The 25,000-nt window shown below is 47.2% G+C and overlaps 1 protein-coding gene across 4 annotated transcripts in view; it reads left to right on the forward strand.

Moving 5' to 3' along the window:
• The window catches only part of stab1 (stabilin 1), a 65,159-nt gene that overhangs the window by 2,101 nt on the left and 38,058 nt on the right, over positions 1-25,000 (forward strand). The window contains exons 2-23 of one of the 4 annotated variants that reach the window (XM_084061145.1): positions 209-342; positions 1,384-1,499; positions 1,881-1,966; positions 2,807-2,876; positions 3,298-3,393; positions 3,518-3,631; positions 3,801-3,988; positions 4,309-4,445; positions 5,142-5,275; positions 5,630-5,695; positions 6,442-6,566; positions 7,664-7,804; positions 8,245-8,316; positions 8,721-8,834; positions 9,627-9,680; positions 10,265-10,345; positions 10,633-10,791; positions 10,974-11,036; positions 11,197-11,289; positions 12,308-12,394; positions 15,371-15,482; positions 16,015-16,201. In XM_084061145.1, coding sequence (XP_083917271.1) covers positions 209-342; positions 1,384-1,499; positions 1,881-1,966; positions 2,807-2,876; positions 3,298-3,393; positions 3,518-3,631; positions 3,801-3,988; positions 4,309-4,445; positions 5,142-5,275; positions 5,630-5,695; positions 6,442-6,566; positions 7,664-7,804; positions 8,245-8,316; positions 8,721-8,834; positions 9,627-9,680; positions 10,265-10,345; positions 10,633-10,791; positions 10,974-11,036; positions 11,197-11,289; positions 12,308-12,394; positions 15,371-15,482; positions 16,015-16,201 — 2,429 coding nt within the window. Of the gene's footprint in view, positions 1-208; positions 343-1,383; positions 1,500-1,880; positions 1,967-2,806; positions 2,877-3,297; positions 3,394-3,517; positions 3,632-3,800; positions 3,989-4,308; positions 4,446-5,141; positions 5,276-5,629; positions 5,696-6,425; positions 6,567-7,663; positions 7,805-8,244; positions 8,317-8,720; positions 8,835-9,626; positions 9,681-10,264; positions 10,346-10,632; positions 10,792-10,973; positions 11,037-11,196; positions 11,290-12,307; positions 12,395-15,370; positions 15,483-16,014; positions 16,202-25,000 lie in introns of those variants that run through there. The other 3 variants (XM_084061143.1, XM_084061144.1, XM_084061146.1) reach the window with 3 other exon arrangements.

Below are 25,000 nucleotides of genomic sequence, written 5' to 3' on the forward strand. Positions count from 1 at the left end.
TTACAAACTATTTTGGCTTCATAGAAAGTGTTTCATAGAATGAATGTTTGTCCACACTGTCAACAGGTGGTTGTTATGTGTACTAACATGTAATAATACGATTCAGTGTGGTTGTGGTGTGTAATGAACATGTAACAATAACATTCAGGGTGGTTGTGGTGTGTAATGAACATGTAACAATAACATTCAGTGTCCACGCTGTCAACAGGCTCCGGGTCGCTGTGATGTAGAGCAGAACATGTTCCACCACACCGTCTGCACTTCCTGTGCAGCCTCTGTCACTTCCTCCTGCCCCGCCCCCTTCACCAAGACAACCACTGGCATGGGCGTGGCCAACTGCAGGTATGGCAACCATAGAGTTATATACACCTAGTATCAATGAAAGTTGCTCACCCAGCGCATGCTCCCCCAGAAGTACGCTCTACTCGTGGGCACCAAATTCTGGTGCCCATATGCAGAAGATTATTCCTATTATTATTATTATTATTATTATTATTATTATTATGCACAGCAGCCATATTGGAAAGAAATTGGGCCTCTTCCTTACTTCCTTCACAGGTCTTACCAATGATTCTAATGAAGGCTCTGTTCCATTTAGTGTAGCACAGTGGTTCTCAAACGTTTTAATTCCAAGGACCGCCATAACTCTGAGAGTGTACAAAATGGAACCAAATTAACCCAGTTACAGACCCATAAGAGGCCATTTGGAACCCCCTTAAGGTCTCTTTCCAGTGAGACAACATGCACAATATCAGCACCCTGGCTCTGTTTGACCAGATTGGAACAGAGCCTTAATTAGCATCATTGGTAACACCTGTGAAGGAAGTAAGGAAGAGGCCCAATTTATTTATAATATGGCTGCTGTGCATATATAGTATAGTAGGGTCCTTTATGCGCTAAACTTGCAATACCAGATTCGGGCTTGCTTCAATAATCCCTCACTCATCTGTCCTGGGCTCTGCATTACGGCTAGACGATATGACTTCAAATCAATATTATGATTATTTCAAACTTTTGCCTCGATTACAATAAATGAACAATTATTAAAAGAAAAGAAAAATAGCAGATCTACAAGCTGACAACACATCACGATACGACACGTTGTGAGCTTTTAGATCTGCTATTTTCTAATTGATTTAGTCGATTCATTGATATAAGAAACAAAATGATAAAAACAAATTGCTTTCTAAGGTCTAAGGTTCTAAATATCGGTTTCAATACAATTTTGAAGCTGTGAAGCTGTATTGATCTGTACAACCACAGTCTTATACTGTTGTACTGGGCTGACCACGACAACTACTATTTGCTCATCGTAAAAGAGAAAGAAAGAAAGAAAGAAAGAAAGGTAATGTGAGAACAGTAATGTGATTACATTGTGTGTAGTTACGTGGTGGAGATTGGCGGCAAGGAGGTGGAGCTTCCAGGCTGCAGACACACCTGCAGCAGAACCATCCTGAAGACACACTGCTGTCCTGATTACTGGGGCCCACTGTGTCTACGTGAGTCTCACACACACACACACACACACACACACACACACACACACACACACACACACACACACACACACACACACACACACACACACACACACACACACACACACACACACACACACACACACACACACACACACACACACACACACACACACACACACCCAATTTAAAATGTACAATGTAGGTATTTATCAGACGCTCTTTATCCAGAGTGACTTCCAAAGTGTAAGAAGATCAGAGTAAATGACATGAACAAATCTGTGTGTGTGTGTGTGTGTGTGTGTGTGTGTGTGTGTGTGTGTGTGTGTGTGTGTGTGTGTGTGTGTGTGCGCATGTGTGCGTGTGTGCGTGTGCGTGTGCGTGTGCATGTGTGTGTGTCAGGGTGTCCCAGTGCCTTGGGGAAGGTGTGTAACTTCCATGGGACGTGTCTGGATGGGGAACTGGGCAATGGAACCTGCGTCTGTGATGTAAGAATAAACACCCTTCCACAACACAAACACGTTATGCAACAAAATGTCATGGTATTGTTGTATTTAAAACCTAGGAACTTAAAGCAGCACTACTGTATGTAGTGCCATTTTGGACACAAATAACATGGCAGCCAACATCTTTGACTTCATTACCCAAGATTCTCTGCAAGCATGTCCGGTGCGGACACGCTGTGATTGTCCAGTTGTCGCTTTGACTGGCAGTTCTGTCTTGGTAAATGCCAGGATGAAACTCATTGTCTCCCCTATTCGTAGTACAGTCAAGCCCCTAGCAGGGACCCCCCCTGAGTCTATACATTTATGGAATGATGTTTGTTATTGCTTAAACATGTAACTTTATCATTTTGTGGGACATAATATACTATATAGTTGTTCAAAAGGTTACATAGTGCTGCTTTAAAGTATGCTACGTTAGTTTCATTGATCAAAGCCGGAACACGCTTGATTGATTGATCATTAAAATAATGAACATCTTCTGAAAATGCTTGCGGCCCACCCACCTGGCCACTTAACACGGTGATCAGATGGGTGGTTTAGTGGTCAGATGGGTGGTTTAGTGGTCAGGTGGGTGGTTTAGTGGTCAGATGGGTGGGCTGCAAACACTTTCAAGATGTTCAAGTGGGCCCTGATCCTGAAAAGGTTTGTTACAACTGTTGTACAACACCACCTTCAATCAATCAATGAATCAACACAAATACACAACACAAATACAAGGTTAAAGTGAGGTGAAATTCTTATCATTTCTTTCTTTCTCTTTATACTTTAAATAGATATTTTGGTCATTGTTATTTCATTTGTATGGTCTTCGTTATTTTGTAGGAGGGTTTCTCTGGGGTTTCCTGTGAGAAATGTCAGAACCTAAACACCTACGGACCCAGCTGCGACAAACGTATGTCACCATGACAACTACCTACCTACCTGTCTGTCTGTCTGTCTGTCTGTCTGTCTGTCTGTCTGTCTGTCTGTCTGTCTGTCTGTCTGTCTGTCTGTCTGTCTGTCTGTCTGTCTGTCTGTCTGTCTGTCTGTCTGTCTGTCTGTCTGTCTGTCTGTCTCAGAGGGATGCACGTGATCTCACATAGAGATTAAGATGATCAAAATATTGCAACAACAAATGTATAACGTGTGTGTGTGTGTGTGTGTGTGTGTGTGTGTGTGTGTGTGTGTGTGTGTGTGTGTGTGTGTGTGTGTGTGTGTGTGTGTGTGTGTGTGTGTGTGTGTGTGTGTGTGTGTGTGTGTGTGTGTGTGTGTGTGTGTGTGTGTGTGTGCGTGCGTGCGTGCGTGCGTGTGTGTGTGTGTGTGTGTCTTTCCAGAGTGTGACTGTGTTAATGGAGTATGTAACAGGGGTCCAGAAGGTAATGGAGAGTGTTACTGCCAGCCTCCATACAGTGGGCCACGATGTGACCAAGGTGAGTGACAACAGACTTAATGGGAAGTATACATGTTTCACACACATGATGACTATGTGTTATTGTTTGTGTTGTGTATTATATAACATAAGTGTATCTTATTGTGTTGTGTTGTGTTGTGCAGTGAGTGCGGGCTGTAAGAACTGCAGCAGTTATTCATATTGTAAAACAGTGGGAGACACTGAGGTGTGTGACTGTCTGCCTGGACACCGCAAGACCTCCAAGAACACCTGTCCAAGTAAACATCTGTCTGTCTGTCTGTCTGTCTGTCTGTCTGTCTGTCTGTCTGTGTAACTAAGCGAACAACACATCACATAAATTAGGCCTGACTCAAGCCTTAAATTACAGCATCCCTATTCTTCAGAGAACATTTGTCAAAAATACAAATGTTTGGTCTGTCTGTCCAGGTGTGTGTTCACAGGGGGACTGTGATGTGAACGCTGAGTGCTCTTCCTCGGGGTCAAAGGTCCAGTGTGCCTGTAAACAGGGTTACCGTGGTGATGGAAAGATCTGCGTCCCCATAAACCCTTGCTCCGTCAACAATGGAGGCTGTCCCCTCGACTCCACTGTCTGTGTCTTTAAAGGACCCGACAAGGTATGTGTGTGTGCGTGTGCGTGTGTGTGTGTGTGTGTGTGTGTGTGTGTGTGTGTGTGTGTGTGTGTGTGTGTGTGTGTGTGTGTGTGTGTGTGTGTGTGTGCGTGTGCGTGCACGTGCACGTGTGTTTGAGCCTCCTCTTCCCAACATGTCGGTCTCACATGTCGGTCTCACAACATCATGGTCTGTACTTCCGTTTTATTAGTCTACTAGTCACATTAATTTAACTAGTACCTCCCTCCCTCTCTCTCTCTCTCTCTCTCTCTCTCTCTCTGTCTCTGTCTCTGTCTCTGTCTCTGTCTCTGTCTCTCTGTCTCTAGTCTAGTTGTGAGTGTATGGTTGGCATGAGTCCTGTTAACTCCTCTGTCCGGTTGGGCTGTCATGCGATTTCTGCGTGTTCATCGAACCCCTGTCACTTCACAGCCACCTGTCAAACTGGTCTGGATGGACAACCCAGGTACACACGCACACACAGCACAGACACATGCACACACGCACACACGCACGCACGCACACACACGTGCATTTACAAAGCATGTTGTGATCAATCAATCGATTGATCACATTGATTGAATGGCTGCGGACCCACTGAAGAGAAGATTCTTAAAAAATCTTCAAACACTTTCAAATGTTCAAAAATAGCTCTACAAGCTCGCAGCGCGGCACAAAGTGAGCTTGTATGTCTGGTATTTTTGAATAGCCAAAACTAAAATCTAAAATGATACAGATGCTTTCTCGGTTTTAATGGCTCAACCACTCAAACCCCAGCATCCGTATTGTGGGGAAGGCTTTAGCCGAAAATAGCCGATCGACAAGCTCACAACGGCTCGCGCTGCGACGCGTTGTGAGCTTGTCGATCGGCTATTTCCAGCCCAGGCTTTCCCCACAATGACAGGAAACAACTTTTCAACCTGACATCACGCGACGTGTTGTGAGTCAATAGATGTATCTTGCGTCACACACTGTCTTACGACAAAGTTTAAAATAGATAAAATAAATAGATAGAGAAAAAAAAAAAAACGGGACCAGGAATGGACCCTTGTGGAGCTCCAGGAGGAAAACCTTTTGAGAACATGTGAAGGAACATGTGTGTGTCTCTCTCCATCATCCTGTATGACGTCTGTCTGTCTGTTTGTCTGTCCGTCTGTTTCAGGTGTGAGTGTGCTAAAGATGAGGTGGGGGATGGGATTCGTTGCTATGGTAACCTGAAAGCTGAGATGTCGGAGCTGATGCTCAGTGGTGGACCCCTGCACGCGATGCAAGCGTTCATCAATGCGTGTTTCTTTGGTAAAAGGAGGTGATATAACTACAAACTGATTCATTCATTCCGGGCTTCGGAAGGGCCGGTCGCAGAATCTTTCCTCGGAACCCGTGCACCTCCGGATTGTTTTTTTTTTAGAATAAAGTTTGAAATCTGTGTAGACAGAAATGGTACCATCCCATAGTGAGCATTATTGAGACCCATATGGAGTTGGAAAAAGTGTTCCTTTAAGTGTTAATGTTGCTTAGGCCAGTGTGGTTCAATATTGTTCTCATATTGGGATTATCTTTGTATTTCTATGACAACAACAATAATAATAATAATAAATACATACATGAATTAATGAATTATTATTGAACTGTGTGATTATGGTGTTTCAGAGGTCGGATGTCAGTTCAAATTGACTCAACATGGACCTTATACTGCTTTCATCCCTGGGTCTGTAAGTTATCAATACAATAATAATAATAAAAATACTAGTAACAATACTACTAATACTGCTCTCTGTCTGTAACGTATCAATGATTATACTAATAACAATACCACTAATACTCCTAGTTAATAAATGTGAGTGGCTCTCAAACTTTTTTTATTTCAAGGGCACCCTGTGCAATGAAGTGTGAAATAGGACTTAATCAATCTATCTATCTATCTATCTATCTATCTATCTATCTATCTATCTATCTATCTATCTATCTATCTATCTATCTATCTATCTATCTATCTATCTATCTATCTATCTATCTATCTATCTATCTATCTATCTATCTCCTCTGGTCTTCAAAAGCTGAAATATGACTAGGGCTGCAACTAGGCCTATCGATTTAAAAAAAATATAATCAATTACTTTTTTAATTAATCAAATATTCGAAAAGAGTGTTTTTTGTATATAATATTTGTTATACATATATCAATAACCACTTAAGCCTTACTTTATATTCCGTCACGCTACGGTGTCACACAAAAATAGTGAAAATAGCAGGTGTAAGAGCTCACAATTAGTCTATTTTCACTATTTTTGTCATTTTTAGATTTTTTTTTTCCAGGATGCTTTTTGCCCAAAATTGGGATTATTTTGTATAATTGATTAAATCGGTTAGTTTGATTAACTGTTGCACCCCTAAATATGACACAACATCATCTGCGTAGATGTAAACATCAGCATGTTTCATTCAGGGACTGAATCAGACAGCACTAGAAGTAAAAGGAAAGTGTAAGAACCACCTGATGATGGGTCAGCATCTCTATGAGCACCTAGAGGGCCAGGACTTCAACCTGGACGGAGGCAGCGTCACAGCCAGGAGCAAAGGAAACAAGGTAACATCTGGACGGTAACCGGAACAGTGGGAACCTGGAAGTTTTGTTCATCATTGATAAGAACAGCTGAATGGACCTCCAAGCTCACAATGAGGTTGGAGGTCAAAAGGGGGTGGAGCCTGGAGTCAGCAAAACCAGCTAACTCCACGCCCTTTGGTGGACTTAGATGGTTTAGCAGAAAGTGTGGGGATCCAATGGAGTTAGCTGGTTTTGTCAGAAGCACTTTTTAATACTTTTCATTGGTTCAATATTGTAAAGGCACGGGCTGCCCTGAGACAGGGGGCAACTACATATAATCTTTTAAATGGTACATATAATCTTTTTTTAATTACATTTAAGGCCTAATATTTGTACAAGTCATTTTGGGGATAACAACCATTTTCCAAAGCATACATTCATTCTTAATTTGTTTTACAATTTGGGGGTAAATAATTATAATACCATTGAGGTGCCCACAGTGTTTTGGTGCCAACTCGACCACTCGCCCACCCATCTGAATGCTTAACACGACGCGTTAAATAGTCAGATGGGTGGGCCGAGAGTAGTGTCAATCATTTAGTGGCCCACTTACAATACCCTCACGGCCCACCGGTGGGCCCCGGGCCACAGGTTGAGACCACTGCTATAAGTAACATTCAGTCACTAGATGTTGCATACACCTCTGCACTTATTCTGCACCTTTCAAAAAGCTCTGTGAATGCATTAATATTTAAAATGTGTATTTATTAAAATCACCTTTAAAGCAATTTAAAATTGCTGTGCTCTCTAATTTATTATATTGGTCTTGTGATACAAGCTTACCGTAGCTTGTAGTTCGGCTATTTTTGGCTTTAGGGTTAAAAATGGCAAAATAGTCTAAAATTGGCATTTGTAGAATGTATTGAACTTTGCTGTCCTCATGCTGTGTGTGTGTGTGTGTGTGTGTGTGTGTGTGTGTGTGTGTGTGTGTGTGTGTGTGCGTGTGTGTGTGTGTGTGTGTGTGTGTGTGTGTGTGTGTGTGTGTGTGTGTGTGTGTGTGTGTGTGTGTGTGTGTGTGTGTGTGTGTGTGTGTGTGTGTGTGTGTGTGTGTGTGTGTGCGTGTGTGCGTGTGTGTGCAGCAGTTCATCCTGTTGCAAGCTCCCAGCAGACTGTACACCGTCCTCCAGGCAAACATCCCAGCATCCAATGGGATTATCCACATCATTGACCGGCCAATCGAAATCAATGAACCACTTCCTGGTAGCCCGCGCGATGAACAGGTGGGACAACGGATCTCAACGCGCCGCACTGCGACACGTTGTGAGCTTGTAGATCTGTGATGTCATGTGATATCATGAACGCATGAAATCGCATGTTGAGAGGCCTTTATAGAGCTTCCACTTGCCCACAGGGAGCACCACAAATGCAAACAGTTGCACCATTCGTACAAACTCGATTTCCCTGCAGCTTCCTCGTGTCCTGGCGGCTGCACCCAATGTCTGATACATCTCTGGGTAGGCAACCTGGCCTGATGGAGATCTGCACTCACCATAGCACACTTTTCTAGTTTTAATCGGACCTCAAGAGTCAAAGATCACATCATAAATCTGGTTCTCCAGGTGTTTAAGCTAGTTAGCAGTTTTGTCAGCTTTTTAATATGTCTGTCTGTCTGTCTGTCTGTCTGTCTGTCTGTCTGTCTGTCTGTCTGTCTGTCTGCCAGTTTGCTGACAAGACAATCGGAGAGATTCTGACCCTGGATGAGAAATACAACCGTTTCCTGTCTCTGGTTGATGTGAGTATAGATGTCACTGTTGTAATTAGATGTCTCAGAATGCAGTGAGTGGTCCGAAAGTTTCATTCTAAGTTTCATTTATAAAACATACATTAACCACTTTAGCCCTATTTTATAGGCTATTTGAAAATAGCAGATCTACAAGCTCACAACGCGTCGCATCGCGACGCGTTGTGAGCTTGTATATTGGCTATTTTCAAACATTTTAGTACTTTTACTTTTGGTACTTTAAGTACATTTTGATACCAATACTTTTGTACTTTTACTCAAGTCAATTTAGAATTCCGGACTTTTGCTTGTAACAGAGTACTTCTACATTGCGGTATTGATACTTAAGTAAAACATTTGAGTACTTTTTCCACCATTGATCGTATACATATCTCATCTATATGTGTGTTCTATAGAACTGCGGGGCCCCCCTCCCTCTGCGGGACCCGGGGCACCTCACTGTGTTTGTGCCCACCAACCAGGCTATAGACAGAGCCAGAGACGGGAGCATCATCTACATGCTACACCATGTAAGATCATTTATGGATGGATGAGTTTCTGTTCAAAATGTTTGACGATAACTAAGGCTGCAAAAAGTGGATTGAACTAGTCGATTTAATCAATTTAAACAGAAAAATGTATCTGTAATTTAATAAAACTAGGCCGGTGACCATGCAAGTCAGGAACGATGCAAGTATGAATGCCCCACCATACCTGTTGTATCCGTTTGTTTGTCTTTTAAGCCCATGCGTGGAGATGCTCTGTGTCTGTCTGTGTGTGTGTCCCATTTAAGTGAAAGGCATGCCCATATATGGAGTCCAGGCCAATTCATGACATCAGTACTATGACGTAAGATTGATGACATCAGGGTACTCCTTATGAGGATTTGCGTCCATCTGGAAATAGAGCCCAGGTTGAAAAATGTATTAAAAATCACACCCAGTGTGAAGTGGGCGGTGTGTGGTCATCACAACATGACTCACTTTAAAAAAAGGATAAATTACTTTTTTTAAAGTCCATACTGCTATTCATAGGGCTGCACATGTGTCATGTGTTTCGCTAGCCAATCACAGTCCTGAATTTGCAAAGTCAGCCAATCACATTACAGTTAGTGGTGATGACACTAGCTGTAATGTGATTGGCTGATATGAAAAAAGTATCGATTTGCATTAACAATGGAAGGGTTAGGGGGTACACACATTTTTTGGTCGGTGTCCAAAACTCACTTATAGGGGGCGGCTACACCGCCCCAAAAAAGCTGTACTGTTCCCCTTTAAATTCAGTATTATCAACTAATAATAGTACATGTTGTGTTTCTTCAGGCTCAACACAAACTTCAGGAGATGCTGAAATATCACATGTTCTCACATGCTGCAGTAAGACCTATCTATCTATCTGTCTGTCTGTCTGTCTATCTGTCTGTCTGTCTGTCTACCAGTGTTGTAAAGTAATGAGAGTAAAGTAATGAAAAAAGTAATATTACTTTTTTCCAGTAACGAGTAATGTAAATAATTACTTTCACATTTTGGGTAATAATATTACATGCAGTTACTATATTCCCTCCAAAAAACAAAGTAAGGAAAGTAAAGAACGCGCAAAAACATGATTTGCGCGTTGTTTACTTTCATTCCCTTAGGCTATAGTGTGTTGTTGGTCGGTACCCATCTAGGTAGATAGACTGGGATCAAGTTGCTTTGCAGGCTGCATGCTGATCCGGTCTGGGTCTAGTGCGGATATGGAAACCATGCATGCATGTATGTATGCGTGCAAATTATCGGATACGGAAGGGTGGGATAAACCGGATAAAATTAGTTCATGTAATGTATGAGTAATATATTATTATTTTTGAGCAACGAGGCCAACACTGCTACCTCTGTCTGTCTGTCTGTCTGTCTGTCTGTCTGTCTGTCTGTCTAACTCTTAACTGTCTGTCTGTCTGTCTCTCTGTCTGTCTGTCTAGCTGACAGTAGACCAGTTGGGCAGTCTTCATCAGATGCAGACGATGGCCAATCAGATCATCAGGATTACAGTGTCTGATGATGTAAGTTATTGTTATTATTATTATTAATGCATTGCATTGCATTGCATTGCATTGCATTGCATTGCATTGCATTGCATTGCATTGCATTGCATTGCATTGCAACGCATGGCATGGCATGGCATGGCATGGCATGGCATGGCGTGGCATCTAATCCAAAGGCAGCCCTTCATACTGAGGAGTGATATGATTGGTTTTCAGAGCAGTGGGCGTAGGTTTGTCAGTGAACACTGTTCCCCAGACGTATCGGTATAGGCGACAACGACAGACTGACAGATTGGTTCTCTCAGGGCAGGATTTTATTGGGGGAGATCAACGCCACTCTGGAGAGTTCCAACATTGTGGCATCCAATGGGATCATCCATATGATCGGCGGCCTGTTAGTCCCGCCCTCCATCCAACCAATCCTGCCTCATCGCTGTGATGTCATCCAGAGCAAAATCACTGTGGTAATTATTATGTACAATGCGCTGATATTCTTATTGCACCTTAATGTCTATATCATGTACAGTAGCCTACACCAGCTGCTATGCTCATGCACCTTGTGTTTAAAACCACATTATACTTTACCGGATGGTTTATACTGTATGTGTGTATGTACCTTTATTTTTCTTTCTCTTCCTGTAAACAGGGTCCATGTGTTCGCTGTAGTTATCTCTATCACACTCAGTGTCCAGAGGGCAGCATCGAACTGGTAAACAATCTATTATGTTCTTCTATTATAAATAATAGACTTTATTATTATTATTATTATTATTATGTTCCAATTTAATCAAAAGCTCAAACCTCTGTCTGTCCATCTGTCTGTCTGTCTGTCTGTCTGTCTGTCTGTCTGTCTGTCTGTCTGTCTGTAGGACAGTCATCTGACTGGCTGCACCTATCTGGAGTCACCAAAGGACTCCGCTCTCATTAAGGGCTGTGCCAAGTATTGTAACGTCACCACTGAGGTAACACATCCTGTGTGTGTGTGTGTGTGTGTGCGTGCGTGCGTGCGTGCGTGCGTGCGTGCGTGCGTGCGTGCGTGCGTGCGTGCGTGCGTGCGTGCGTGCGTGCGTGCGTGTGTGTGTGTGTGTGTTAGAGAATAGAGAGTGATCTTTGTGGGGACGTTATCCTAAATCTTTACGTCAGTGGTTTGGAGTAACTATTCGATTAGGATTAGGGGTTAAGGGTTAGGTTTAGGTTTAGGATAAGGGGTTAACTGTTAGGGGTTAAGGGTTAGGGTTAGGGTTAGGGTTAGGGTTAGGTTTAGGATAAGGGGTTAACTGTTAGGGGTTAAGGGTTAGGGTTAGGGTTAGGGTTAGGGTTAGGTTTAGGATAAGGGGTTAACTGTTAGGGGTTACGGATTAAGGATTTAGTTTAGAATCTATGGTCAAGGGTTAGATTTGGTATAAAGGCTTATAGTAGTTTAGGGCAGAAGAGGTGCAGAGAGACCAGTGCGTTCATCAACAGGAAGTTATTATCAAATCAACAGTTGGTACTAACCCATTAAAACAGAGGAAAGCATCTGTGTCATTTTAGATTTTTGCGTTGGCTATTCAGAAATAGCAGATATACAAGCTCAAAGTGCAGCGCTGCGAGCTTGCACATCTGCTATTTTTGAATACTTTTGAAATATTGTGTGAGAACTACTGATTTAGAAGGCATTTGTAGAATCGGCCTCAGGTCTTAATGGGTTAAATGTAACGTTAACTTACAATGACACCAGGAGCATAAACCTGACATGAATTTGAATCATCAGTTGAAAATGTTGGTGAACCTGAAATTACCCCCCCCCCCCTCTCTCTCTCTCTCCCTCCAATGTCAAAGATGAATCATCACCAAAATCATGTTTTTTTATACACTGTGTGTGTGTGTGTGTGTGTGTGTGTGTGTGTGTGTGTGTGTGTGTGTGTGTGTGTGTGTGTGTGTGTGTGTGTGTGTGTGCGTGCGTGCGTGCGTGCGTGCGTGCATGTGTGCATGTGTCAGGTAGCAGAATGCTGTAAAGGATTCTATGGACCAGACTGTAAACCATGTATCGGAGGCTTCCAGCATCCCTGCTATGACAAAGGAACAGTAAGTCTATCTAGATATACACTATGTCTTAGCTCGGGATTGAAACCAGAGTCTTCCGATTCATAGGCAAGCGCTCTACTATTGAGCTACAAGACACAAATAGTGGTAGTTGTAATGGTAGGAGTACTCCAAGGCCAGGTGATATGCCAGTAAATGCTTTGAGACGCTGGTGAGAGACTACATCTGTTCCACCATGCAATAGGCTCTATGCACAACAGCAGCCATATTGTAAGACATTCACAGGTGTTACCAATGATACTATAATGAAGGCTCTGTTCCATTCTGGTCAAACAGAGTCAGGGTGCTAATATTGTGCATTGTTAGCTCACTGGAAACACTCTGCTACACCACTGGGTCTAAAATTGGGGTCCAGGGACCCTCGTGGTTCCTTGAGGGGTTTCCAAATGGCCCCTTACGGTTGTGTAACTCTGAGTGTGTACAAATGGAACCAAATGGAACCGTAAGGGTCCATTTGGTTCCATTTGTACACTCTCAGAGTTATGGGGGTCATGGAAATTGAAAAATCTGAGAACCACTGTGCTACACGAAATGGAACAGAGCCTTCATTAGTATCATTGGTAACAACTGTGAAGGAAGTGATAATATGGCTGCTGTGCAACTAGAGCCTATTGCCACAGCTCTTCGCTCCGCCCTCGCGCACATGGATGACAAGATGCAGAAGGACAAGTACCTAGTCTGCACGTACATGTATTGTTCGTGGACTACAGCTCGCCATTCAGCACCATCGTCCCAGAAAGTTTTGACACAATAGCTCAGAGACCTTGAGCTGCACCCAAGCATCTGCGACTGGCTACTAGACACAGGTGGTGTTTGCTGAGCCCTCTCCTTTACTCCCTGTAAACACATGACTGCGCATAGCCACGTACAGCTCCAACACTATCATCAAGTATGCTGACGACACGACAGTGATAGGCCGGATCATCAACAATGACTGCCTGAGTCCGCCTACAGGGATGAAGTCAGATCACTGGCACTCTGGTGCAAGGAGAACAACCGCGCCCTCGACGTCAACAAGGCCAAGGAGCTTTACACATCACTGCAAACCTGTGATGTACACCTGTGACTGATTCTGATTCTAGTAGTAGTAAGAGCTCTCTGCCGGGGTTCAAACCGAGGACCTGCTTGCTGTGGGACAACAGAGCTAACCAGTAACCACTGATCCACTGTGCCACCCCTAGCCGTAGGTATAGTTGTAGTAATGGTCGGAGAAGTAGTCAAAGTAGTTTGGGAAACACTGATGAAAAGGCCAGGTAATATAATAAAGCGTCAATCGCCCAACAACATAGGCGGGGAATGTGTCATATCGAGGGGGCAGGGCAAACCTTTTCACACTTTTTGAACACCTCCTTGTCCATGGCTGCAGTGCCTACATGCCTCAAGACTGCCACCATCACCCCTGCCCCTAAGTCTGCAACAGTGTCATGCCTGAATGACTACCGTCCAATAGCACTGACTCCGGTAGTCATGAAGTGCTTTGAACGGCTGGTCATGACTCTCATAAAGGCCAGCCTCGATGACAATATGGATCCACACCAGTTTGCATATAGGAAGAACCGCTCCACGGATGACGCAATATCATCCGTGGTCCATGTGGCTCTAACCCATCTGGAGACCAAGAATGCCTATGTCAGACTCCTTTTCCTGGACTTTAGTTCTGCCTTTAACACCATTATACCACAGACGTTAGTGAACAGACTGGCAGTTCATGGCATACGCCCACCCCTGTTTAACTGGGTCTTGGACTTCTGAACCAACAGGCCTCAGACTGTGAAAGTCCGCAACAACATCTCCTCTCCCATCATCCTCAACACCGGCTCCCCCCAGGGATGTGTCCTGAGTCCCCTCCTGTACACCTTGCTGACATATGACTGTAAGGCCAGGTACCGAAAACAATCATATTGTCAAGTTCGCGGATGACACAGCCGTGGTGGGACTATTCTCCGATAACAACGAGATGGAGTACAGGCGAGAGGTGGAACACCTGGAGTCTTGGTGCACAGCAGATAACCTCTGGGTCTAAAATTGGGGTCCAGGTCCAGGGTGTGTAACTCTGAGTGTGTACAAATGGAACCAAATGGACTGTAAGGGTCCATTTGGTTCCATTTGTACACTCTCAGAGTTATGGGGGTCGTGGAAATTGAAAAATTTGAGAACCACTGTGCTACACGAAATGGAACAGAGCCTTCATTAGTATCATTGGTAACACCTGTGAAGGAAGTGATAATATGGCTGCTGTGCATAGAGCCTACAGTATTGTTATTGCATCAATTTTAAGAAGACAAAGGAGATGATTGTGGACTTTCAAGTACCCGGGAGTGCACATTGCCAACAACCTGACCTGGAAACACAACTCGGACTCCTAAATAAAGAAGGCTCACCAGCGAGTGTATTTCCAGAGGAGACTGAAGCGGGCGGGGCTGGGTACCCCTGTCCTTACTTCCTTCTACAGGTGTGCGGTGGAGAGCGTCCTCACATCCTGCATCACTGTGTGGCATGGAAACGGCTCTGCTGCAGACAGGAAGGCTCTGCAGCGGGTGGTGAAGTCTGCCCAGAAAATTGGAAGCAGCCTACCTGCCATCAATGACATTTACACTATGGCAGGTCCAAGAAAAAGGCTACCAGCATCATGAAAGATGCCACCCACAGTGCTCACGGTCTGTTTGCCCCCCTCCCTTCGGGCGGTAGGGTGCGTAGCATTAAGGCCAGTACCACCAGGATAAAGAATAGCTTCTTCCCTGTAGCTGTGAGAATTATTATATGATATTGCGCCGTTTTTAGTGGGCACGTGCAATTGCTTTATTGCATTACAGTATTATGTAGCGTTCTATTTAGGTGTCATTTATTTTATTCCGCCATGACCAGGACCTGGGTAACACGTTTCGTTCTGTACTGAATGACAATGAAACTCCTTGAACCTTGAACCTGCAACTGTTTTTTCTCTTTCACCTCATCCAGTGTTTTGATGGTATCCATGGAAACGGTTCATGTAGCTGTCAATCAGCCTTCAAAGGCATGGCGTGTCACATCTGCGCCAACCCGTCCCAATATGGAGACCAGTGTGACCAAGGTAAGAGACCTCGTCTCCATGTCCTGCCTCCACCATCTTGTGATTGGCTGGGCATTGGGCGAAGTGCAGCTATAGCCAATCACAAGACGGAGGAGGCGGGGCATGGAGCGCGGAAGACGGCAAAACTACCAATTTAAAATATGGATTAAACATGTTTAACGGCAACACCGATTACCGCCGATCAACACACGTTCCCGCGGGACCCTAATGCAGTTCAGAGTGTCTTTGAAATCTCTCTGCAACACTTCAGCAACATCATATTTGTCCGAGACCAGAGAGTGGTACCAGCGGGTGAAAGAGAGAAGGCATTGACTTTCAAGGAACCCTGGATACCGTCATCCCAAGTACAAAAAAAGCTATAGGCCTACAGGGTTCAGAAAGGGGCTACGATAAACTGGGACCCTTGAAGCTCAATGCATTCTCCCCGGTCATGCTTGGTGCACTCTCTGGTCTCGAAACAAATATAAGGTCTCTAAAGTATTTTTCATTTCATTTATTTTTCTGTGTGTGTGCGTGCGCTGTGCGTGTTCAGAGTGTGCTTGTGTGCACGGGGAGTGTGATAACCGTCCACACAGCGGGGGTGTGTGTAGACGAGGCTCCTGTAAGGAGGGGTTCTACGGTTCACTCTGTGACCAAACCGCCGCTGCATGCAACTCTGATGGACTGTACCAACACTGCCACCAGCAGGCCTACTGCGTCACTGAGGGAATACACACTAAGTAAGTACTACTGCATTGGTTCTCAACATGGGGTCCGGGGGACCACCAGGGGTACAAATGGGTCTGTAACTCTGAGAGTGGTTCTGTTTTGTACAAGAGTTTGTGAGATTTTACAGGGTAGATTGGGGTTCCAGTGTAATTTAGTTCAGTGGTTCTCAACTGTTGTATATCCATATAATGGTTGGATATGACACCATTTATAATAAGGACACAGAGAGACCAGGTCGGGTTGCACTGTAGCTTCACTTTAGTGTAAACAAGGACTGCAGGTAGAAGGAAGTACATTCATGACAGAGGGGGGCATGACGGTAGCTGAGCAGGGACAAACTAGGGCTGTCAATACACAACATATCCCTCCCCCTTTACTTTAAATGTTCCCTTCTATAACAAAAATAATATCATTAGCTCAGTGTTCATTCAGGAAAAGTCAACTTCAATAATAAACAGTCAGTCTCTATTGTGTGAACATACAAACTTCATAATAACATTATACTGACGTAATAGTTGCCTGAACTAAGGAATGAGGGTAGACTACCTCAATTCCCAACCCTGGGGATTATTCTGCCCCAATGTCAAGGGTCAGCGTCTAGACTACAATGACAGTCTATCTGGAGGTCGTCTCTCTCTTTGGGGGTAAGCACGACCTGTAGGTAGCTTGGTCACTGTAGACTGTGTGGGTTCTGGTCTGGGGGAAGCGAGGCCTGAGGTAGGCTCTCGTGCAGGTCCCGGTGTGCCAGGCGCAGGTCCCGGTGTACCTGGAACAGCAGCCATGTCAGGGGGTTCTTCTGAAGACGGAGGCTGCTCCTGGTAGGCCCCCAGCTCAGGAACAAGGGATGTTGGCTGACGCGAGTCATCATGAGACTCAGAAGTGTGTAGCAGCTGATCGAGGTGTCTTCTCCAGATGCGATGATCCCTGGTTTCTACAGTATACGAGACTGGACCTGTTTTGGAAACAACGGTCACAGGCATCCACTTTATACCGTTGGTATAGTTTCGAGCAAGAACTCGGTCTCCTGCCGTGAAGCTCCGTAATTTTGCCTTAGCCCGTCTTTCCACTTGAGCCTTTTGTTTATGGTGCACAACCTCTCTTGTCTTAAGAGGTTTCAGGAGATCTAATCGAGTGCGGAGCTGTCTCTTGAACATAGCCGAGGCAGGGGACACCCCTGTCGTAGCATGAGGTGTATTTCGATACGACAACAGGAAAGCGTTGAGGCGCCTGTTGAGGGATTGCGTGCTTGGGAAGGACTTGAGAGCTTTCTTCATGGACTGGACAAATCTTTCCGCAAGCCCATTTGTAGCTGGGTGATAGGGTGCAGACTTGATGTGCTGAATACCGTTCTCTTCCATGAACGCCTTGAATTCTTCAGACACCAGTTGCGGACCGTTGTCGCTAACCAGCTGTTGTGGCAGACCCATACGACCGAAGATGGACCTTAATTCTTCAATGGTTCTCTCCGAGGAGGTGCTCTTCATGACAGCAACCTCAGGCCATTTGCTATGAGCGTCAACTACAATTAAGAACATATGGTTCTCCAGCGGTCCAGCAAAATCTATATGGACTCTTTGCCATGGTTCCTCAGGCCAGTCCCACGGATGCAAAGGAGCCAGCTGTGGGAGGTTTCTCAGTTTCTGGCAGGCAGAGCATGACTTTGCTTTTTCTTCTATAGCTGCATCCAGACCTGGCCACCAGAAATAGCTGCGTGCTATTTCTTTCATACGCACTACACCACAGTGCCCAGAGTGGAGCTCATCAAGCACCTTCTCTCTTAGTGGTGGTGGAATAATGACACGATAACCCCACAATAAGCATCCAGACTGGACTGAAAGCTCATTTCTTCTCATCATGTAAGGCTTTAAGCTCGGGGTCATCTCTCCTTTCCTCCCACAAGCAATGATGTCCAGAACTTCAGCCAGAACTGGGTCAGTGCGAGTGTGTGTCTTCACATGAGCCGAGGTCACTGGAACGGTAGCAACTTCCTTGAAGTAGAATATCTCCGCCTGTTTTGGCTCGGCGTGGGTGACTGGCAACGGGAGTTGTTGAGGAGTTAGCCTCGGTGATCTAAAGGACTGTATATTTCTAGGTGCTGGCGGATATATAACCGCTGTGGAGTGTTCCACAGGCCCGGGGAATTCCCTTAATCACCTAAGTAGTTATGATGAATGGGCCTAGTTTCTAAGTGTATTACGAGTATTTATGACTCTTTCTATTGTTATAGATTATTGCTATTTATCATTATGGAAGCCGCCGAACTCTGTCCGACCGCGTCCTAGTATTTATGGGCAGGACGCGATGTCAAGCGGTCGTAAGGCTACGTCACACTGGCGTTGTGTCCATATTCGGGACGACCGTCTCATCGCCATCGTCGTCTTGGTAACACTCCCCCTAGTGACAGGATAATGTCACTATTCCACCAAACGATGATGTTCGTTGTTATTTCTTAGTCTTCGATTGATATCCCCCTGATGATAAGGGTGGAGAACCTGTGCGTGCTCTCTGCCCGTCAGAGATACTGCAAGGCGTCCAACACGTACCATATCCATCCTAGGGTCTGCCTCCAACGCATGAATGCATAAACCCATCCTGTTGGGTGCGTCCAAACGGTCAATCGGGTAGAGTAGGTGCGGCTGGCCGAATGCCAGTCCCCCTTCAGATAGTCGCGTCGGTGCGCTAGGCTTTCGTCTTCCTGCGGGTTGGGGGTTATGACATATCGGATCGCCAGGGGCTCCCTTGGCAGGAGGGCCAGTTTGGTCTCTCGTGGGTGTATTGCGTTATTGTGTTGCTGTGCAACAATTGATGGCACACTATGACGGACGTCGGGCAAGGTGAGTGCCCTCTTCTCTTTATGCCAATGATTGGCCGGGAGAGTGAATTCGTGCCAGTCGAGTTCTGCGCCTCCGACGGGTACGGGCGATGTGGATGGATGTGCTATGCAGCTGGTGCAGTGGCGTAGCTGCAGGGAGGCTGGCCTGGATGGTTCAGGAGGAACTTGTGTCTGTGACTGCAATGTGCGGTCACTATGACATAAAACACCATGGTAGCAAGACCGAGAGTAACGATCGAATTCACGTCTCTTGATCCTGTTACCTGACTTCTATGTGAGTCGTCATGGTGTGGGTCTCCTGGTCTTGTGCCTCGTTCCACCTCAGTCTCTGGGTAGAAGACTTGAGGCAACGAGGTTTCACTGTTCACTGGGTCTGGGTCCGTTACATCTGACACGTGGCCCAAAGGTCTTGAATGGCTTGAGTATGGAACAGCTTCTATCTCGATCAAGGCGGTGGAGGGTGCCTCCTCAGAGATCACCTGCGTTCCTAAGACTTCTCGGAGGACTTGTTGTCCTAAGCCCAAACGCCTACCGGCTATGAGTCGGCGTATCATGTTCGTGGGTGCACCGCTCACTGCGGGGACTCTCTGCGTTGTTAATCGCGATCGTTCTGGGGGCCTTCTCTTGATCCATGGACCTCTCCCCCCCTGGGGGCATAGCATTATCACTTCTAGTCTTATGGCGTCGGGGAGAATGAGCAGGCACTGCTGCGAAGTTTGGCATTGATGTTGGGACGGGCTACGCCCAGCCTGGCTTGATTGCCGGGCAATAGCTATCGCTGTTGGTCCTAATTGCATGGACTCCTTGTGGTGTCCATGCGCTCCTTGTGGCGACTTCAAGGAATCTTCTTCAAGGACGAGCTTGTCCTCTTCTTCAAGGACAAGCTTGTCCTCTTCTTCAAGGACAAGCTGTAAATTGATGTCATTTGTTGCGGGAGGGGGGTCTCCTGCCTGCGGGACTGCTCCCCCCTGGACCGCCTGTGTAGCAGACGGTACGGTAACTGTAGGGGGTCCCTCATTAAGGTCCCGGGCGTCGTCTGGGAGTAGATGACTGTTTGCGTCTTCACGACAGCTCCCCCGTGGAGGGGTGGACGTCTCCGGCGCTATGATGTTAGACTGGGGATGGACGTCCCCAAGGCTATGTGGCATGGGAGCGACCGCGAGCTCCGCCGTAGGCTGTTGTTGGCCTATCTCTTGGGAGTGGAGCGCAAATTGCAGTGGTTCTGCAGTGAGGACGGTGTCCAGGCTAAGCTCTGCGCTAGCTGGTATGGTTGTGCTTAGCACGGGGTCGGTGTGCTTGGTGTGCTTCTCAGGGGTGGCATGTGTTGGTGCGGGGGGCTGATGTGGGGGATTGCGGGGATTGACATCATGGAGGACGGACGCATGGTCCCTGAAGCATGCCGCGCATGAGAATTTGGATGCACAGTCCGCGTTCTGGTGCTCGCGGCCGCATTTCCTGCATCGTTGCTGAGTTACGACCCAGTCCTCCCTCTGCTGCTTCCCCAGCGCCATGAAGTCAGAGCACTGATTGATGAGGTGGGGAATATCGCAGTATGGGCAGAGGGCCGGTGTCAAGGCGGGTGTCGAGTGATGGCGTGTCGTACCGCCGACTGTGGGTACATAATTGAACAAAGTGGAATTGGGTGTATGCTTTCCGCGTTGGTCTTGATCGCGGGGCCAATTGGTCCGGGGGGACCTACCGCAGCCGCGGGAGTTGTCATTCCCCCCCCCCCTGTATCCATCGGAGGCGCCTGGGAAGTTGTTGTACCGGCCGGGGTAGGCGGGGTCATGGGGCCGCCGTGAGTCTGCCACTGCCGGTCGCCCATAGGAAGACTTGCGGGAGACTGCGCGGCGCGTGGCGCACCTCGCCACGAACGCGGACAGGTCGTCAAAGGTCGCCTTCATGCACTTGCCGTGTATCACCGCCACAGTATCGAACCATAGCTCCTGTATGTCGGCGGGTAGCCTGTCGGTGATGCCCGACAGGTTGGAGAAACCGGCTCCGAGCGTGCTGCATATGCCGGCCTTCATCATCATATTTACGCTCTGCAGGAACTCGGCGAAAATCGCGTAGTCCTCGGCCGTTCTCAACTCGGGCCAGTTGAGGGCCTTCCTGTGAAGCGCCTCAAGGACGTTCTCGGTGTCTCCGTAGGTCTCGTCGAGTTTCTTGATGGCGGCGGTGAGTGCCGCCTTGGGACTTGGGTGGAATCGGCAGCATTCGACTAGATGGTGGGGTCTCCCCTTCGTGAGGGAGGACAGGAGGTCGAATTTCTCACGGTCGTCCATGTGTTCGGAGCAGGCCTCCACACTGGATAGGAAATGGAGATAGACGAGGTGGTCGCCATCGAAGACCCGGATGGCGGGGGCTGTGAAGCGCCGGTCTCGGTCTAGAAAATCGAGAAAGTCCTGACGGGTCTGTGTCAGATGGTACAGGAGGAGGGTGGAGTCCGAGGTGGTCTCGGAGAAGGAGTGGTCCTGAGGGGGCATGGGGCCCGTCGGGCGGACGGCAGGGTGGTGGGCGCCACGTTCGGCGTCGCTGCTGGAGGTGGAGGATGAAAGCTCGAGGTGAAAGGGAGCTGGGGTGCTGGCCGTCGGGTTGGGAGCGGCGCGGTGGTGGCGGGGGACGGATCCTGAGCGCCGGGGCCGGGGGACCTCGTGCTCGGATGAGTCGGAAGTGCAGGTGGTGGATGGTGTGTGTGCGCGCGCCATGCGAAGCATGGCGTCAGCGGCCTTAAAGTGGGCATGGCCACGGAGGTCATAGATGTGAGCATCGTAATATGCTCGCCGTCTGGCATACTCCGACACGAAGTCAGCCAAGTTGACGAAGGCTATGATGTGCCCCCTGTCTTCGATGTCGTTCTTATAACGGCGCCAGTCGATCGTGGCTACGGCAAAGGGTAGCTTCATGACGATGCTCCGCATGAGGTCGTCGCGGGTGGCACTATTGTGTCTGCCGGCGTCCATCTCCCTGCTGGCGCTCTGGAGAAACCTTGCGAAGTCGTCATATTCTTTGGCTGGGGTCTCTGGGATGGTGAGCGGCCTCCAGCCAAGGGCTCGCCTGAAGGGCTCCTGGCCCCTGGCTACGACAAGGTGAGTCGTAAGGTCCGTGTAGGTCCGCTCGGGACGTCCCCGAGCGAGCCCCATCCGGTGGTGGGTTGATGCGGCGACGCGTGTCTCGGGCCTGGTGCCCCTCGCGTGCGTCGCGGCTGCCAAGGAAGCCACTTGGCGGGACAAAGTGTCCGTCTTCTCATCGCTTAACTGCAACCTCTCCTGGGCGGAGGTCTGGCTGGCGGCCAGGGCGGCCAGGGCGGCCATCGCGGCGTACAATCCCTGGACGGCCGGGTGGGGTGCTATCGGCTCGGCTCCCGCGGCCAGGGGGGCTGGTGCGGGGGAAGCAGGGCTGTCCATCTGAGCTACGTAAATGTGCTCGCGGGCTGTGAAGCACAGGCAAGCGGTCTGGCTGGCTAGGCGGGAGGCCCCTCTTTGTCTATCGAGGAGGCTCGTTTAAAGGACCAAATGTTGAGGAGTTAGCCTCGGTGATCTAAAGGACTGTATATTTCTAGGTGCTGGCGGATATATAACCGCTGTGGAGTGTTCCACAGGCCCGGGGAATTCCCTTAATCACCTAAGTAGTTATGATGAATGGGCCTAGTTTCTAAGTGTATTACGAGTATTTATGACTCTTTCTATTGTTATAGATTATTGCTATTTATCATTATGGAAGCCGCCGAACTCTGTCCGACCGCGTCCTAGTATTTATGGGCAGGACGCGATGTCAAGCGGTCGTAAGGCTACGTCACACTGGCGTTGTGTCCATATTCGGGACGACCGTCTCATCGCCATCGTCGTCTTGGTAACAGGAGTCTTGACAGCCCGTCAGCATTTCCGTGCTGATCTGCCCTCCTATATTTAATGTCATACTGGTGGGCGGACAGTAACAGGGCCCAGTCGCTTGTGCTCACTGGTTCCAGTACCCCACTCTTCACTAATCTGGCTAATTCTGCCTCCACCTTGGGTTTGATGGCATACGGGACAGGTCTGGCTTTGAAAGCCTTTGGCATGCTTCCTGGTTTGAGTGTCAGCTTAACTGTAATGTCTTTCATGCTGCCAAGTTCTCCATCAAAAACAGGGGAATGTGTTTTCAAAATCTCCCGTAGGGGCCCTGTGTCCCCATCCCTAACTAGGAACACTTCCTGCCAATTCAGCCTAAGCTTTTCCAGCCACCGGCGGCCTAACAGCGCCGGACGGTTCCCTCGAATGATGTACAGTGGAAGAGTCTTTTTCTGCCCGTTGTGTTCCACTGTCACATCTACAACTCCCAGCACTGGGACTGGTTCTCCTGTGTAGGTCCTTAGCTTCAACCTGGTTGCTCGCAGCTGAAGGTGCTGCAGATCCTCATTGTAAACATTTTCTGACACCATGGATACACGTGAACCAGTGTCTACTTGCATCCTTACAGCATGGTTCTCCAACAGTGGTGTGATCCAGTAGCCATCATCACTGTCCATAACAGATAAAACATGTACTGTAATCTCATCATCAGACTCACTCTGCTCATCCTGGTCGTGCTCCACCATATTCACTTGTTTCCTCTTGTTCCTCTGGAAACCACTTTTCTTGGTCTCCGTGTGTTGTTTGTTTGTCTGAGCCATTTTAGCTTTAGGCACGTTCGATGTGACCTCTTTTCCCACAGTTTCTGCAGTCCAAATCCTTGCACCAACAGTCTGATGACTGATGCCCTGATTTTCCACAGCGGTAGCATGGATTGCCAGCTGCTGCCCTGCTTGGTGGCTCCAAAGACAATTTATGCACTTGAACTGATGCACTTAGCTGCTGTGCTTCATGGGCAGCCATCTCCATTGATGTGCTTAAATGCATGGCCCTTTCCAGGGTAAGATCAGCCTCAGTGAGCAGTCGTTTCTGGATAGCCTCACTGCGTAGACCACACACCAGTCTGTCACGTATGGTGTCATTGAGCGAACGTCCAAATTCACAATGTTCAGATAACCGTTTCAATACAACTATGAACTGCGAGACAGATTCACCCTCCTCTTGGTTTCTTTTGTGGAATCTGAACCGCTCTGCAATAATAAGTGGCTTAGGAGAGTAGTGATTTCCCAATATAGTCACTATTTCCGTATAGGACTTGTCCCCTGGCTTGTCAGGCTGGACAAGACTGCGCAGTAGGTTGAATGCTTTTCCTCCCACAATACTCAAGAATGTTGGCACCAAGACATCATCCTTTATCTTGTTAGCCAGTACAAAATACTCAAACCTCTCAGTGTATGAGCTCCACTGTTCTGTCTGTTCCTCAAATGGTCCAATATTTCCAATCAGTGCAGCCATTTTCAAACAATGTTTGATCTTCAGCAAGTAGTCGTATGCTCGTCTTCCCTGCTAGACAGTTAATCTCCGTTTTTTTTTTTTCTTTTTCTTTTTTAGTTTTTAGGTTTGGTTCCAAGTCCAACAAAATCCGTCTCTTTTTCCTGTGCTTGCGTCGTCTTTACCGCGAACATTCCTCCTTCCCCCGCAACAGAGCAGTGTTCAGTACCTTGCTGTTCATTCACTCTCCAGCAAGTAGCCAGTACCCTCACACCGCACCGCAGCAACTCGTTAAACGCTCGTTAAACACGGACTCCGCAAAGGAAAACAAACACAACGTGAGAACGCACCACCTCGTCGCCAGTTTGTTGTATATCCATATAATGGTTGGATATGACACCATTTATAATAAGGACACAGAGAGACCAGGTCGGGTTGCACTGTAGCTTCACTTTAGTGTAAACAAGGACTGCAGGTAGAAGGAAGTACATTCATGACAGAGGGGGGCATGACGGTAGCTGAGCAGGGACAAACTAGGGCTGTCAATACACAACAAGTGGTTCTCAACCTTTTCAATTTCAAGGACCCCCAGTTTAATATGTCCATTAGGCCACGGACCCCAACACAATATGATTGTTCTTTTTATGTCTGGGACC

Source organism: Gymnoscopelus microlampas (genome assembly GCF_963454915.1).
Source record: "Gymnoscopelus microlampas genome assembly, chromosome: 7".
Classification (NCBI taxonomy): domain Eukaryota; kingdom Metazoa; phylum Chordata; class Actinopteri; order Myctophiformes; family Myctophidae; genus Gymnoscopelus; species Gymnoscopelus microlampas.